Below are 14,810 nucleotides of genomic sequence, written 5' to 3'. Positions count from 1 at the left end.
GGTTGCTGTAAAATTATTGACCAGACATGTTTCTTTCAAGCAAAATGCTAGAAGAAAGTCACTTAACTGAAATGTTTTACAGGGTACAGGATCTGTTTTTTTGTTTGTCTACGAGGCACCTGTGTGCAAACATCATGGGTTTTATTATGACATAGCTAAAGCATATCCTGTTTGGACAAATTAAGATATTAAGATGAATGGTTCCAACTGCTTTCAGAGACAATTTCCTGGATCTTAAGGGTCCAGTCAGGTCAATTTTGTTGATATGGCCACAAATCACAAATATCCCTCAAAGGGTTTTACAATCTGTACAACATGCCACACTGTCTATCCTCAGAACGCTGATTCGGTTAAGGTTTAAAAAAAAAAAAGAAAAGAGGAACAGCTGTATAATTACGCCAAGAAGGGATTCTGAGTTAGACGGTTTCAGTCACATCTATGCACAACAGTTCAAGAGTGTGTTTGGCCACTCACTCCTTCCTGGTTTTAGTGCATGTGTGGTGGGGATGAATTGGAAAAGGTGACAATAAAGAGATAGAGAAGTAACTCTTCCATGTCCTCCATGTTTTTTTCCTTGAGAGTATTTTTCTTACTCTGCTGCTTTCCCCCCTGAAATATTTCGCTTCTCTTCCTGATTCATTCGCTGTCTTATCTGTTTTCTTTGTATGTTTGTCTTTTTTTTTTTTTTTCTTCCTCCCATCTAGTTCCAGGAGGCGCAGGCTCGGCGTGAGGCGGAGGAGAGGAGGAGGTTCCCCCTGGAGAGGAGGCTGAAGGAGCATATCATTGGACAGGAGGGGGCCATCAATACTGTGGCCTCAGGTAAACACACACACACGCACACACTCAGGTGAAAAGGTAGATGCACATTTAGCGAAAGGGATGCTCACACCCCAACAAACAAGTGCACGTAATGAAATGATTGAAGCCACAGCCTCGTTCTCCTCTTCTTCTGTTTTTCTTTCTTTTCAGTGTGTTTCTGTTTTCCTCTCTCCTGCTCTCCTCCCTTCCCTCCTGCAGTAGGCGGGTTCAGACAGACCGGCGGAGGCTGTAATTGGTTAATTGTGATGAATGAGCTGTCTGTCAGGCATACACAGGTGCTGTGTGCATGTGTGTGTGTGTTTGTGTGTGACAGCTGAAGAGGCCAGGCTTGGAGCCGCCAGTTAACCCGATTACAGAGAGAGGAGACATACTACAGACCCCCCACCTCCTCTTTCTGCTTTCCCCCTCTCGGTCTCTCTTCCCTCTCTTCTCCGTCTCTCTCTCTCTCTCTCACTTTACCCCCTCGATGCTCATCACACCCACTCTTTCTCCTTCGCCCTTCTGTCCGTTCCCACTTTCACTTCGTGGGCCTCCACTTTCTGCATCTTTCCATCATCGTTCCTCCGTGCTCCCCTCCGCGACATGCACAGAGACGGGAATGGGCAGGTGAAAGGCAAAGTGACGGGGACAGGAAGAGAAAAATGGATGAGACAAGGGTAAAACAGATGGGGGCAATGGGAGACAAAAAAGAGACAGGAACGCTGATGGGAGAAGATGGCAGAGAAGTAGCTGAGAAGCAGAAAGCTCCGAGCATTGACAGAAAGACGAAGAGAGCAAGTGTAATGCATGGAGAAGAGGAGGGAGGATGAGTTAGAGCACAATAACACAGCAGACAGTAAAGAGCTGATATTACACCAGGCATCCATGGAGGCCATGTATTGATCCGCAGATGAGAGTGTGTGTGTGTGTGTGTGTGTGTGTGTGTGTGTTCAGAAAGGGTTTTGCAGTGAAGAAAGAGGCTGTTGTGTATTATTTTTATGATCTTGGACAGATTTGTGAAAATAATCAACTCACTCCCAAAGCTAGAAGCAGATATTGTAATCTGTTTTCATGAGAGCAAAGACTGCAGAGTTTATAACCAACAGGAGAACAACTTGGATTTTTGGTTCAAGACTTCATCAAAAAACTTGAGATAATAACATTTCCATAAAGACAAACTATAGATTGAGCTGCTTTTACAAGTGTCAGTGTAGCTTTGCTGGGAGTCAATGAAGGAGGAGAGAATCGTGGGACTTGTAGTCTTTGGCAAGGTGATGAATGATTGTTGTTATCATGGCAAATTGTCCTGAAAGCCATAGAAGACATTGGCACAGTGATAAAGGAGCAGCTTATTGATCTTTGAGAAGTATTACAGTGAATATATCACTCTCTCTCTCTCACACACACACACACTCACACACACTCACACACACACACACACACACACACTGAAAGCAAGCAGGAGAACACATGGAGGCAGACATCTGCAAAGATATTTACAAAAACACACATTGTCTACTGTATATTCATACTTGTGTTGTTTGCTATTTTTATCAAAGGTGAGCCGAGCAGGAATCAGCCAAAGAGCCAGAGAGGGGAAGTCGAGATTTAGAGATGAGGAGATGGGAAGAGAGGAAGGGATACGCTGCAGATAAGGAGGCAACAAATGAGAAAGGGATGTAGAGATAAAGAGCAAAGAGGCGGCTGAACATGACCAGGTTATGTCATCGCAGAAGCAACACAGTCATACAGTAGTGAAAAAAAGTCTGTGAGACTGAAACTGAAAATGTTTCCATTTCCATGAATTTGTTCCTTATTTCTGTTAATCATTTTGTCTGTAAAATGTCTGAAAATAGTGACAGGGGCACCCCTTAATTGTACTCAGAGACCTTTGTCACATGTCATTCTTTCTCCCCATTTCCTGCCTGGCTTTACTGTTATCCTTGTTTTTTTTTAAAGCAAATATTTCCCAAAACCCAAGGTGATGGATGCCTTGAAATTGCTTTTTTCTTTTGACCAGCTGTCCAAAATTAAATATTCAGCAATAACAGTGATATACATTTTTAAAACATCAGACGAAAGAAAGTAAATCTTCACATTTGAGAAGCAGGTAGTGGCAAATATTTCGCTTTTTTTTCTTCTAGGTTATAGCAGAGTTATGCTCTCTATTGAGTGCTATTCTAGCTTATACCTCAATATGTCATGCCCAATGTTGTGATTGTTGTTATTTATTTATTTATTTATTTACTTACCTACTTATTTCTTCATTTGTTTGTTTATTCGTTTGTTTGTTTGGTTGTTGTTATTTGTTACATTTGGTGTGCTGTCATGTCTCCAAAAAGGCTGTTTCCACCTGAACTCCTCATGATGAACAGTGGGCCAGCAGCAAGATACACACACACACACACACACACACACACACACACACACACACACACACACACACACACACACACACACACACACACACACACAGGAAGGAGGTTAGATTGATCCAGGTTTAGCTCTCAGGGCTAAGAGTTATTGAAGAGAATCATCCCTCTGTAATCATGTTAGAGCCAACCAGACCTGCCCAATACACAATGCTATGTGTGTGTGTGTGTGTGTGTGTATGCATGTGGGAGAGAGTGAGAGTAAGCTTTCATTTGTTTTGTTCCTCCTTCCTTTCCTCGTTGTTGTCAGGGTCCTCTGAGAAATGTCAATGTGCCCTTCTGTCAAAGTCGCTCTCAATCAGCTAAAACACACACAAACACACAGAAGGTTACGCTGTCATTCACACAGCCGTTGATAAAGCAGACGGAGCTTTGGAGCCCCTCTTGTCACTATTCATCTCCGTGTCCATCTCTGACACGCTCGTTTGTTTCTCTACCTCGTCCTCCGTCTCCTTATCTCCATCACTCCTCTCTCTTTCCCCTCTTTATCTCCCTCTACATCCTTACTCCTCTTTCCTCTCCTTATCTCTGCTCCTCCTGCTGCTTCCCTCTCTGCTGCACCATCTCACCATCTCTCTGCCTTCCTCGTTCTGCTTCTCTTGCCAAGCATCTGTTCTTTATGATTATCAGCTATTAGTAGCTAGTTTAGCACTCAGATCTCATGTCTGTCGTGAAGTCTTTTAGCTTCACTGCATCACACACGGAGCCTCAAAGCTGCAGCAGGTTGGTAAAAGATGCTTTGTTGTTGGACACACTTTTGCTGTTGCAGAAAGTTGAATCCTGCTGTTCTCCTGCCTGTTTTCTTGTTCCAGCTGGACTCGATGTTGTGCCAAGAAATTGACACCCCTGAGAGGCATTTTTTAAGCTCGTTATATCAAACAGTGTTGCTAACTGTAAGACATTTATGCTGAGAACTTTTGTATCCTGAGGAACAATTGGCCAGAAGTTGTAAAGCCAAAGACTGAATGAACAGGGTTTCAAGATGTCAAAGACTTTTAGGACCCATGTTTTCAGTTTTTTACAATCCAGAGGTTAAGTTGTCAAAAAGAAGCGAAAGACAGGCCTAATGTGAGAGAGAGGAGGGCCAGGTTTATGTTTTGTGGCTCTGTCAGGCTAAGAAAAAATGGCCTGTAGTGGCAGAATCAACATGGCCAACGATGAAAATTGTAATAAAAAATTTGACACTTTTATGTCGATAAAACGACCATATTATACTCATAATTTTACTAATCGTTTGGATGTTCTTGTCATAGCTCCTAACAACAACACAAACAATTCTTTATAAGATATAAGACACGCTTTATTGTCCCCATGAGGACATTTTTATTGCTTCATACAGATACAACAGTATGTGATTGACAATACAGCGTAGACAGTGGTACCCAAAACACAATAAGTCACATACACTAAAATAAACAGATGTAAAATATTGCACAAGCCCTGTGAGGTGAGAAAGTATTTTTTTTAAATGAGGTAGTAATCATAAAAACTGTAAGACCATCCTAGCCTATAAACTATATTAAAGTTAACCTGTTTTTTTGTTGAGTAGTGTCATGAACTTTGGAGGGATTGAATATTTTGTGTTTAAAATATTTCAAATCTCTGAAACAAAAACACAGAATTACAGTTTGTTGTGTTTACAGTGGAGATGATACAAGTCTCTCTGTAAAGATATTTAGATACCGACTCTGATGCACCTCAGATGGACAAATAGAAACGGTGAGAGGTAACATCTGTCATTTATTACCTGAAAATGACCCAACAAAATGTTACATGTATTATTATGCTGGATGTACAGTACTGTAAGAAAATGATACCATGTAAAGGTTGTAAAGAAATGTTATAAAAGCTCTGCAGCAGTAATGTGGATATAATGACTAAGTGGGTAAAGGCAAGTAATAAAAAAAAGTAGAGCAGTCTGGTAGGTTCAGAAAATACATCACTTTACTGTAATGCAGCCTTTAAAACCAGGAAAAAACAACACGATATCCAAAGTCTAAGAGATTATATAGTCTCATATGGCAATAATGATATAATATTGCTATGTTGCCGAGCCCTAAGGCCACCATCCGTTGTACTGTAAGGTCTTGTGGTGGATGCACAGCTCGTAAAGGGAACTGTCATCAAGATTTAAATGCTAACTTTCATTAATGGTCCAATCAGAATACGTCCATCTGTTTTTTATACCCACTTATCAATGTGAGGGCTGGAGCCTACCAGCTCCTAACAACAGGTTTCCAGTCAATCTCGAGGCCAACACTGAGACCAGAAAAACTGAAAACAGCCAGAAAGAACATGAAGACAACACAGAGAAGTGGATTGGAGTCAAACCCAGGGCCTTTCTGCTCAAGGCAGCCATGCTAACCAATAATCTACTGAGCCACTGTGCTCGTTTTGATTCTGTTGGCAAACCCCCGCTCACCTATCGCTCTGGTTTTTGGCCTCTCAACAGAGTTTGTGCTGGTGTCTGCTTCTTCGTCGAGTGGCTGAAACCACGGCCAAATACACTCTTTCCTCCCCTCCGACCCACCTCATCATCTTGTCTTTGTGTATGTGTGTGAGTGTGGTTGCTGGGGTGATGGCAGGGTTGGGTAGGCACTCCTCTTTAAGCAAGCGTGTGTGTCTATGCGTGTGTGTGTGAGGCTGCGATCCATGCTAAACTGATTTCGCCATGGCCGCGCCAGGGAGGCTAACACAATTACTGCTGGCTAATGGCCCCACTGACTGAGGGGGGAAGAGAGGCATCGTGGGTAGCTTTTCTGGAGGTCTCTCATCTTGCTCTCTTGCTCTGTTTTCTCTCTTCTTTCTGCTTTTTTTTCCACCAAATGTCTCTGACCCTTTTCTCATCCCTGCTCTCTCACTCTTTTATCATAGTTTCTGGGATACCCGTCACCCTCGGGTCAACTCGGTTCAGTTGGGTGAAACTTAGCGAGCAAAGAAAAGTCAACAAATGCAAATGAGTGAAATAATAGTCCTCCTTTTCTCTGTCCCTCTGTAGCCATCAGGAGGAAGGAGAACGGTTGGTACGATGAAGAGCATCCTCTCGTGTTCCTCTTCCTCGGCTCATCAGGAATTGGTAAATTACTGTCAAATCTTTCACACCCATACTCTTTTCACCCCACACCCCATCCACCTCCCTTCTAGTTTGATCTCATCAAGTGATGGCAAAAAAACCCTCTTCAGTTTCCTTAAAAGTAGCTGCCAAAATAAACAGAACACTTGAGTAAGTGAAGTTCCTGAAGTTTGTTGAATGGAGCGTGTTTTCCACCTGCCAGTCTGCTGATTTCAAAAGAAACCGAATACACAAGACTACAAAGGCACGTGTTACATTGTAAAACACAAATTAGAGAAACTCCAGATAGTAGTCAGTTAATGAGTTTGTCTCCAAGGTATCTTAATTTACTGTGTAGTAAGGCTAAGAATATTATATTGCGATTATTTTTGGATATTGGATTGGATATTAAGCTTGCGATGTGATTCCAAATTGTATCAATTGAATTGATACATTGTAAGAAATTAGTTTTTGCTAGATCTTCATGAATCAGTGAACGTACGTATTAGCGTCATGTAACCATGGAAAACGCAGGTTCCGGTTAAATGACAGAAAACCCCGGAAATTGCACCCAAAATTTTGCCCCACCCACGACGACTCTGATTGGCTCATTGGTTTCTCAATCAACTAGTAATCTACAAAGATGTTCACAGACATAAACAGTCACTACGTTTACATGATGTTAGAAAAAGTTGGACTATTGTGTTAGTCCGACTTAAACCGGACTTTTAAAGTCTGTGTAAACATGTTAGTGTTGGAAGTTGATTTTCTCTTTCATGTATAAGCCTTAGTCGGACCTGAACTGGTCTCGGCTATGACCGTAGCTCGACTTAAGTGTGCACGGAAACGTAGTGAGTGAGTGTACGGCATGTCAAGTCAACTGAAGTCAATACAAAGTCCAAAAAAAGCAAAAGCACATTTATAAAAGAAGTTAATGGTTCAGAAGTAAAAGTGGGAAACTTGATTTTAGGACCAATCAAAACATTTTTATATTGATCAGTATTTGCTCTGTAAAGCTCCATTGATGTCAGCTCCAGGTACACCAGCTGTCAAAAACAGCTGATCGCACACAAACTCTTTGTGACCCGACACAGTAGAGGGTGAACAGATCTCACAGCAACACTAACAATACAACAACAGCCAGCAGTTTCAATTAATGATATCCACTGGGGATGAATTGAGACTGTCGAAACTCAGTCTGGACCTTTGTGCTACGACAGAGCCACACAGACAGGCCTCTACATGTGCGTTTCATACACTGTAGGACACTGTACAACATGTACGAATAAAATACAGGGTGGGTTTTTTAGTAAAACATCAAATGTGAATTGTTCTTTAGAGCGACTGTGTACTACAGCGTTTTAGATCAACTCTATCAGCAGATGTTCAATGTTAAAGGGCATCTTGAGTTAAAAGAAAAGCTCAAATGTTCTCAAACAGCAGCAAGATGAAGAAGTGTGTGTGTGTGTGTGTGTGTCTGTGTGTCTGTGTGTTAGAGTGGAGGGATATTGAGGGCCAGATAGACGGCTAAAAAAGAGGAAGATGGTGAAATGACAGGCCAGAGAGATAGATGAAGGAGAGACGGTGTTCATATTCTCTGTTGCCTTTAGCGACAAGCAGTGGCCATGAGACATCAATATTAAACACAGCAACAAGACACAGGCGCACACACAGACTCTCTCTCGCTCTCACACACACACATCATATGCATACCAAACACAAGACATCAATATCATATATGAGCATTTATATGCAGAATATTTTACTGACAAACATAATGTGAGCTGCTTCTGGAGAGCAGGAGATGATTGAAGGCTTTGCAGAGGGCGAGGCACCGGGGGTTTAGACCAGCGCGTAGAGAAGGACCGAGAGTGTGTTTCTGTCTGAAATGAGTCTGTTTGTTTTCCAGAGTTACTAAAATCTCTGCATTCCAATGTATTTTTAAAAAGGCAAATAATTAAATGGAGGCAGCTCCTGTTTGAAATTGAATAATTAAATGATGTGTCTGTTACAGGAAAGACAGAGTTGGCAAAACAGGTGGCCCGCTACATGCACAAGGACATCAAAAAGGTATGACACACACACACAGGTGGAAAAAGCGTCTTCTCACAGATATAAAACAGACATTTAATTTAGTGAAGAAATGACAGAGAATTCAATTTGTGTCGGTTTCCATGGTAACTATCAGTACCACACGTTCAACACAATAATACACACTGAGACAGTAGTGTGTCGTGACCCTTGGGGAGGTTAACCTGTCTTGTGATCGCAGGGTTTCATCCGTATGGACATGTCCGAGTTCCAGGAAAAACACGAGGTGAGACGCCTTTCACCTGTTCCAAACACGGGAGTGCGAAGTCAGGAAGCAGCCAGAGTGTTTGATAGAGTCACACACACTGTGTTGAATGTGTCGCTCTAACAGAGATTCATTCATTTCAAGTGAGAGTGTCTGTTATAGTTGCATCACTCTGCTGCAATGACGCATTGGATTCATTCTGTTTATGTACTCATAATGGAAGCATAAACCAAAATTAATGTTGTTTTTTTTACCCTTTTCTGCTCTTCTTTGTCAAACTTTGGTGATGAATAGATTTAATCAGTGAATCAGAGTTGTGTTATGTTACTTTCGAGAACCACATCAAGTCTCCCCACCTCAGTATTTTAATTAAGTGTTAACTTTTTTGATTGTTCGCCCCCTCTCTCGTCTCTCAGGTGGCCAAGTTCATCGGCTCCCCGCCGGGATACGTGGGACATGAGGAAGGAGGTCAGCTGACCAAGCTGCTGAAGGCGTGTCCCAACGCTGTTGTCCTGTTTGATGAAGTAGACAAGGCCCATCCCGATGTTCTAACGATCATGCTGCAGCTCTTTGACGAGGTGTGTATACAGACACAAACGCAAACAGCTTCTTGAAGTTCTCTTCTTCTGGGGTTCTAACTTTAATGAATTGATCTCTCTCTCAGGGTCGCCTCACAGACGGTAAGGGGAAGACTATCGAATGTAAAGACGCCATCTTCATCATGACGTCTAATGTAGCAAGTGATGACATCGCTCAGCACGCGCTGCAGCTTCGACAGGAAGCTGAAGAGGTCAGCCGCAGGAAGCTGGCCGACAACCTCAGTAAGAGAAACACACCAACACGTACATACTAATACATGTAAACACAAAGTAGATGATGCACGCCGACATCCCACTGACTTGGATTTGTTACGTGAATCATATGCTACAGCTGTAAAATGAATTGAGTTCCTGCATTGGGAAATGGGTGTGATGATATGATGTGAATTAAGGTAAAATAACTTTGCCAGCCATCACGTAGGCAAAGGTCAAGTAAATAAAATCAAAAGTGACATTAATATCGATTATGTGCTTTTCTCCAGAGGATGTACAGAAAAGTGACGACATCAAAATCTCCCGACAGTTTAAAGAATCTGTTATTCGACCGATCCTGAAGGTAAAAAAAAATATACACCGATATAAAAAAAAACAAACAAACCTTGAATCTTGTAGTTTAACTGTTTGCTGTTCTGCACTGTTTCACTGTAACTGGCCTGAGTGGCTTTGTTTGTTAATTCTTTGGTTCCTGCGCAGGCTCATTTCCGGAGGGACGAGTTTCTAGGCCGGATCAATGAAATTGTATACTTCCTGCCGTTCTGTCACTCAGAGCTGCTGCAGCTGGTCAGCAAAGAGCTCAACTTCTGGGCCAAGAAGGTACGCAGCACTGTGTGTATATCACAATGTACACAATATGTTATCCTTTGAAAAACTGTTAACTGGCAATCCAGAATGCCTAGTGGACTGATATGAACAATATTTTTTTGTTAACTGCTGTTTGTGAATTTATACAAAATCTGCACTTTTCACTCTACCAGCCTCTGTGCTGGTCATTAATGAAACAAACCCCTGACCCTGTTTTATAGTATGTATTGTTTGATGGAGCTGGTATCACCACTGATTTCCTGCTTCGATTTAGAGATATTTCGGTCATAATACCAATTATGCTTGGATATAAAAGAGATTCTGAGCAAACTAGTGCTGTAAAACCATTACAAGGAACCCATTGATCTGATGCATTATAGAAGATAGCAATGTTTAAATTAAGTATTGAATTAACTGGTCTTTGTTATAATCTGACTCTGGGTTAGGGTAATTTTTGCATCTTATTATTGAACATTCTGCATGAAAATAATGGAAAAAACAAACAAAAAAATTCCTGTTTTAAACAACCTTCATGGCCATTAGAGTATAGGTTTATCTGAATGCATCATGAAGCCCTTGTCTCTGTGCTTTGTGAAACTCGTGTTTGGTAAATATTTTATTTACATGATTGTACCCACCAGTGTGGCGGATAGCATTCAGAGATTTATTCACCAAACAGAATATCCACCACATTTGGCGCTTGGCTGGTGTTGATTTCAGACCAGCATCTACTGGTAAATGCATGTTAAAAGATTGATCTCGGGATTTTATGAATCAGGAATCATATTTAAAAACCCAGCCCTATTGTTTTTAGAGTTAATATCCAAACAAACAAGTCACATTATTGTTTAATTCTATGCCGTTTCGGATAAGAGACGAGCACAACAGCGTGCTAAACAAAGCCTCTCTGTGTGTATCTGCGAGAAGGATTCTTCTCAGCACCCTGCATTTATATCACGGGTGTCCTCCGCTGGGACTAGGAGGCCCCACTTCGTCCTGCAGCCGCTGAGCTGTGCAGGAACACACACACAGATCAATATTATGTGCCACTACTACTCACTATAATGTGATTACAGTGTTTAACATGTGGAGCCTTCATCAATATTTAATTATTAATATTACAGCTGCTGTCCTGATGGCCGACATCGGCCCTGCAGGCAACTGATAGGGTCCTGACTCATGACTCTCACTCAGTGCATCCGTCTTTTGTCTTGTGTACGTTGCTGTGTGTAGTGTGTGTATTTGTGTGTTTATCTGTTTGTTAGCGTCTCTGTTGTGTTTCAGTGTGCATGTCTGTATGTGAAATCTCATTATTACAGAACCCTCATGAGCCATTTGTTTGTCGCTCACTTATATTAAATCAATTAAATGTTTAGCTATCATTATCAGTATTAGTAGTGTTGTAATATTAGAGTTTATCTCTCTGGAGTAAAACATGGCATTGTATTTATTGAAGGGAGCGTTTACATCAGGAGCTAAATGAGCAGCTCTATTGACTGGAGTTTGATTAAAGCGCATTAAGGGCCTGTTGATTAGCGCTGGCAGACATGCTGCGTGACAGTATCTCCTCTCTGCTTTGGCATTTGTCTCCTCCTCGCAATCTCGTTACTCATTATTCTCCTCGATACGTCTCCGCCACCATCCTCTCTTTCTGATTGGACCGTTGATGATGCTCTTGTCACCGACACACCCGGTTAACCTCTTCTTTTCTTTCTCCCTATTTTCCCTTTTTTTCCCCTCTTTCTCATTAGGCCAAGCAACGCCATGACATCACTCTTCAGTGGGACCGCCCAGTTCTGGACCTGTTGGCGGGCGGGTATAACATGCATTACGGAGCACGCTCCATCAAACATGAGGTAAGACCCAGACTGCCACACCAGGGTGTCACAAGGCTTTAATTATATTAACTTTACTATAATACAGTCTTTTTTTCCTAGAAGTCTGGGTCTTGTTTTAGTCGTGTCAAACATCTTTTTGATCAGTTGTTATAAGATTTTACTGAACAGTTTCAGTACTGACGTCTGGAGACACAACAAGTCTGCTAGATGAGCTTTGCTGCAGACCAGGAACCAGCAACCAGGAAGTGCCTCTGAATGTTCTCATGTCTACATTACAGACTTATAGCTTGCGTAATTAAATTAATGTTGAAGAAGCCATGTCAACACAGCTACTGATTTCAAAATGGTGCTGGTGAGTAAAATGTAAAACTGACAGCAGTGTTGGCTAAAATGTATTGGCTAAGACATCACCTTGGGCTTTTGGGGATTATTCACCTATAGTGTAACTGAATAGAAGAAGGAGGTTGAGCTTCAACGATGAGATTCTTTGTGAAGTGCTGGACCCAAAAAGTCCAGTGAGCAAATTCCCAAAAATCATGAAAGGGCAACACATCTCAAATTTCCATGTCGGGGAGGACAAAATACTCACATTTCACGCTTTATTTAGCTCACATCACAGTGATAATAACTGTGATATAAGCCAAATAATCTAGTGAAATGTTAGTATTTTTGTCTATGTTTATGCTGCCCTTATGCACACACAGCGCAAAACAACCAACTGTGGTTTTCTTATTTTGCCCAGTGAATGCATTTTTTTTTTTTTAAAAAGCACTGTATGTGTGCATCTGCCAGCTATAGGTGTAAATGATACCACCTTAATTTCACTACCAGAGAAATGTAATGTTGTCAGCAATTATGTGGAAAAAAATATGTGAGTATCTGTTTCAAATTAGTGTGAAAATATTGGATACCTGCCAAAAGTCCAGTATCGCGCCTCCTTTCTGTCATACATATTTCAGTCCTATCAGCAGAGAACAATGACCAGTAATCAGAAATGAGAACATCTTCAATATCAGCCCACATGTTATAGGAAGCTAGCAGCAAAGCTGTAGAAAGCAATAATAGTCAATTAATTCATGACTGAAATATTCAGAGTGCAAAATAGGAAAACTACAGTGAATAATCTGAGACAATGAGCCAAACAACTTCTACATCACCGTATGAAAACCATCATACTGCATTAAAAACCAGTGTCTACACTCTGCCTAACTAACTAACCTCGTCACTGATCCCTCAGGTTGAGCGGCGGGTCGTCAACCAGTTAGCCGCAGCGTACGAGCAGGAGCTTCTGCCCAAAGGCTGCACCCTGCGCCTGTCTGTCCAATCAGAGGACCAGGAGGAGCGGAGTGCGCCCAGTCTGCGCCTGGAGGTGGTCGGGGAGGACAGCTCATCGAGAACACTGGACATCCGTCCACCGCTTAGCCCTGAACACTGACTCAGAAACACAGAGGATGTATCAGATATTTATGCACACATGTACACTTTAAACTCACAATATCATCATCGTCTTCGTCATCATCATCATCATCATCAGCGTCAGGAGGATGGATGGTTCTAGATGGATGTTACCAATAAAAATACCTCTGTCAAACACATCACTGCCTCTGTTTCAGTACGCACATGCAGTAAAAACATGCCAACTTTTACACAACGTGCAGTACACAATCTGCCAACAGCGTGCTGTAAAATTAGAACTACTGGACCATTGAATTAATCTTACAACAGACTTTCATATCAGTAGGGGAAGGACTAAATGTGTCAGATAGTGGTTGTATGAGTAGCATACAGGCTTCAGCCTGCCTGTACAGCTTCATCATCATCATTACCAAACATCTCATCATCAGTCAATTGAAGCCATCTTATTAGCTGATAAAAAGCTTTGCTGCATTATTTTGTAGTAGAAGCAACTTAGCTGTGATATAGTGATACATTAACGTCCAATTTATGTTGTAGAACACTGAAAACAGCCAAAATATATAATATTTGTAAGATATATGTACGTTAAGTTAATGGTAGTTAATAGTGGTATATTGAATGATTTTGTAGTCATGGGGGATGTCAAATGGAAAAAAAATCTAAATGGACATTAATTGGAAAATGTTAACTAGTAGAAGTCATTTGTTTTATTGGTTTATTAATAATCATCCAAAATCAATGAACATTGAAATAATAAACAATAAGGAAATAGATTAAAAGGAAACTGAAAATAAAATAAAATATTGAACGAAGCGGTTTAGGCTCAAGCTTTAGCTTATTATACCTACAATTTTAACATAGCATAGCAACTAGCATCAAAACTCATCTCTTAAATACCAGGTAATCTGATTTAAAGGTGTGATATGTAAGAATTTTAATTTTAAGCTTTCAAAGAATAATTTAAATTATTAACAGAATGTGATGATCAGCGCTGACCAAATGTCAAAGGCAATGTTTTGTGTTGCAGAGATATCTATTGAGGTTAGCATGCTAACCAGCTAGCCCCAAGCTACTTTGTACCTCAAGAAGTGGTAGTCGGATAGCAAGCAACACTCCCCCGAGTCAGCTAAAAGGCACCAATGTGCGTAATTGAGCGAACTAGCTAACAACAGCTACAGTCAGCAGTTACTCTGATGATGTGCTGCCCCCTGTCTGTTCGGAGTATGAATTAGACATGTGGCCAATTCTTACGTATTGCACCTTTTAAAAATGACAATTGTTTTGCCAAACTTGGATGAATGGCAGCCACTGAAGGAAGAGGAAGTGTTAATGACCAAAGAGAGTTTGCTTGTGTTCACTGTAACTCCACTTCAGGAGAAATCCTCACCAGCAGAGCTTCACTGATAAATAAACACAACCTGCTTCTTCATTTCATTTTAGTAAAGAATGTTTTAGTGGAGCAGAAATGTCTTGCAGCCCATTTGAATGATGGGTAATATAACTGCCTTGTGAATTGTGTCTGTTGATGCATGTTAATGTGGAGAAGTCTCGTCTGTCACAGCGCAGTGCTCTGCCGCT

General features: G+C 41.3%; 1 protein-coding gene across 1 annotated transcript in view; it reads left to right on the top strand.

The window, feature by feature from the left end:
* The window catches only part of clpb (ClpB family mitochondrial disaggregase), a 34,443-nt gene extending 21,032 nt beyond the window's left edge, over positions 1-13,411 (top strand). Inside the window, exons 7-16 of the mRNA XM_084350108.1 lie at positions 705-819; positions 6,229-6,306; positions 8,297-8,352; positions 8,555-8,599; positions 8,995-9,156; positions 9,243-9,399; positions 9,660-9,733; positions 9,871-9,990; positions 11,730-11,834; positions 13,054-13,411. Coding sequence (XP_084206234.1) covers positions 705-819; positions 6,229-6,306; positions 8,297-8,352; positions 8,555-8,599; positions 8,995-9,156; positions 9,243-9,399; positions 9,660-9,733; positions 9,871-9,990; positions 11,730-11,834; positions 13,054-13,251 — 1,110 coding nt within the window. The 3' untranslated portion in view covers positions 13,252-13,411. The remainder of the gene's footprint in view (positions 1-704; positions 820-6,228; positions 6,307-8,296; positions 8,353-8,554; positions 8,600-8,994; positions 9,157-9,242; positions 9,400-9,659; positions 9,734-9,870; positions 9,991-11,729; positions 11,835-13,053) is intronic.
* Positions 13,412-14,810: the final 1,399 nt, after the last annotated feature.

The sequence above is a fragment of the Pagrus pagrus genome (genome assembly GCF_965226575.1).
Source record: "Pagrus pagrus genome assembly, chromosome: 4".
Classification (NCBI taxonomy): Eukaryota; Metazoa; Chordata; class Actinopteri; order Spariformes; family Sparidae; genus Pagrus; species Pagrus pagrus.
The sequence above is the reverse complement of the archived record's forward strand: the minus strand, read 5'-3'. Positions and strand labels throughout refer to the sequence as shown.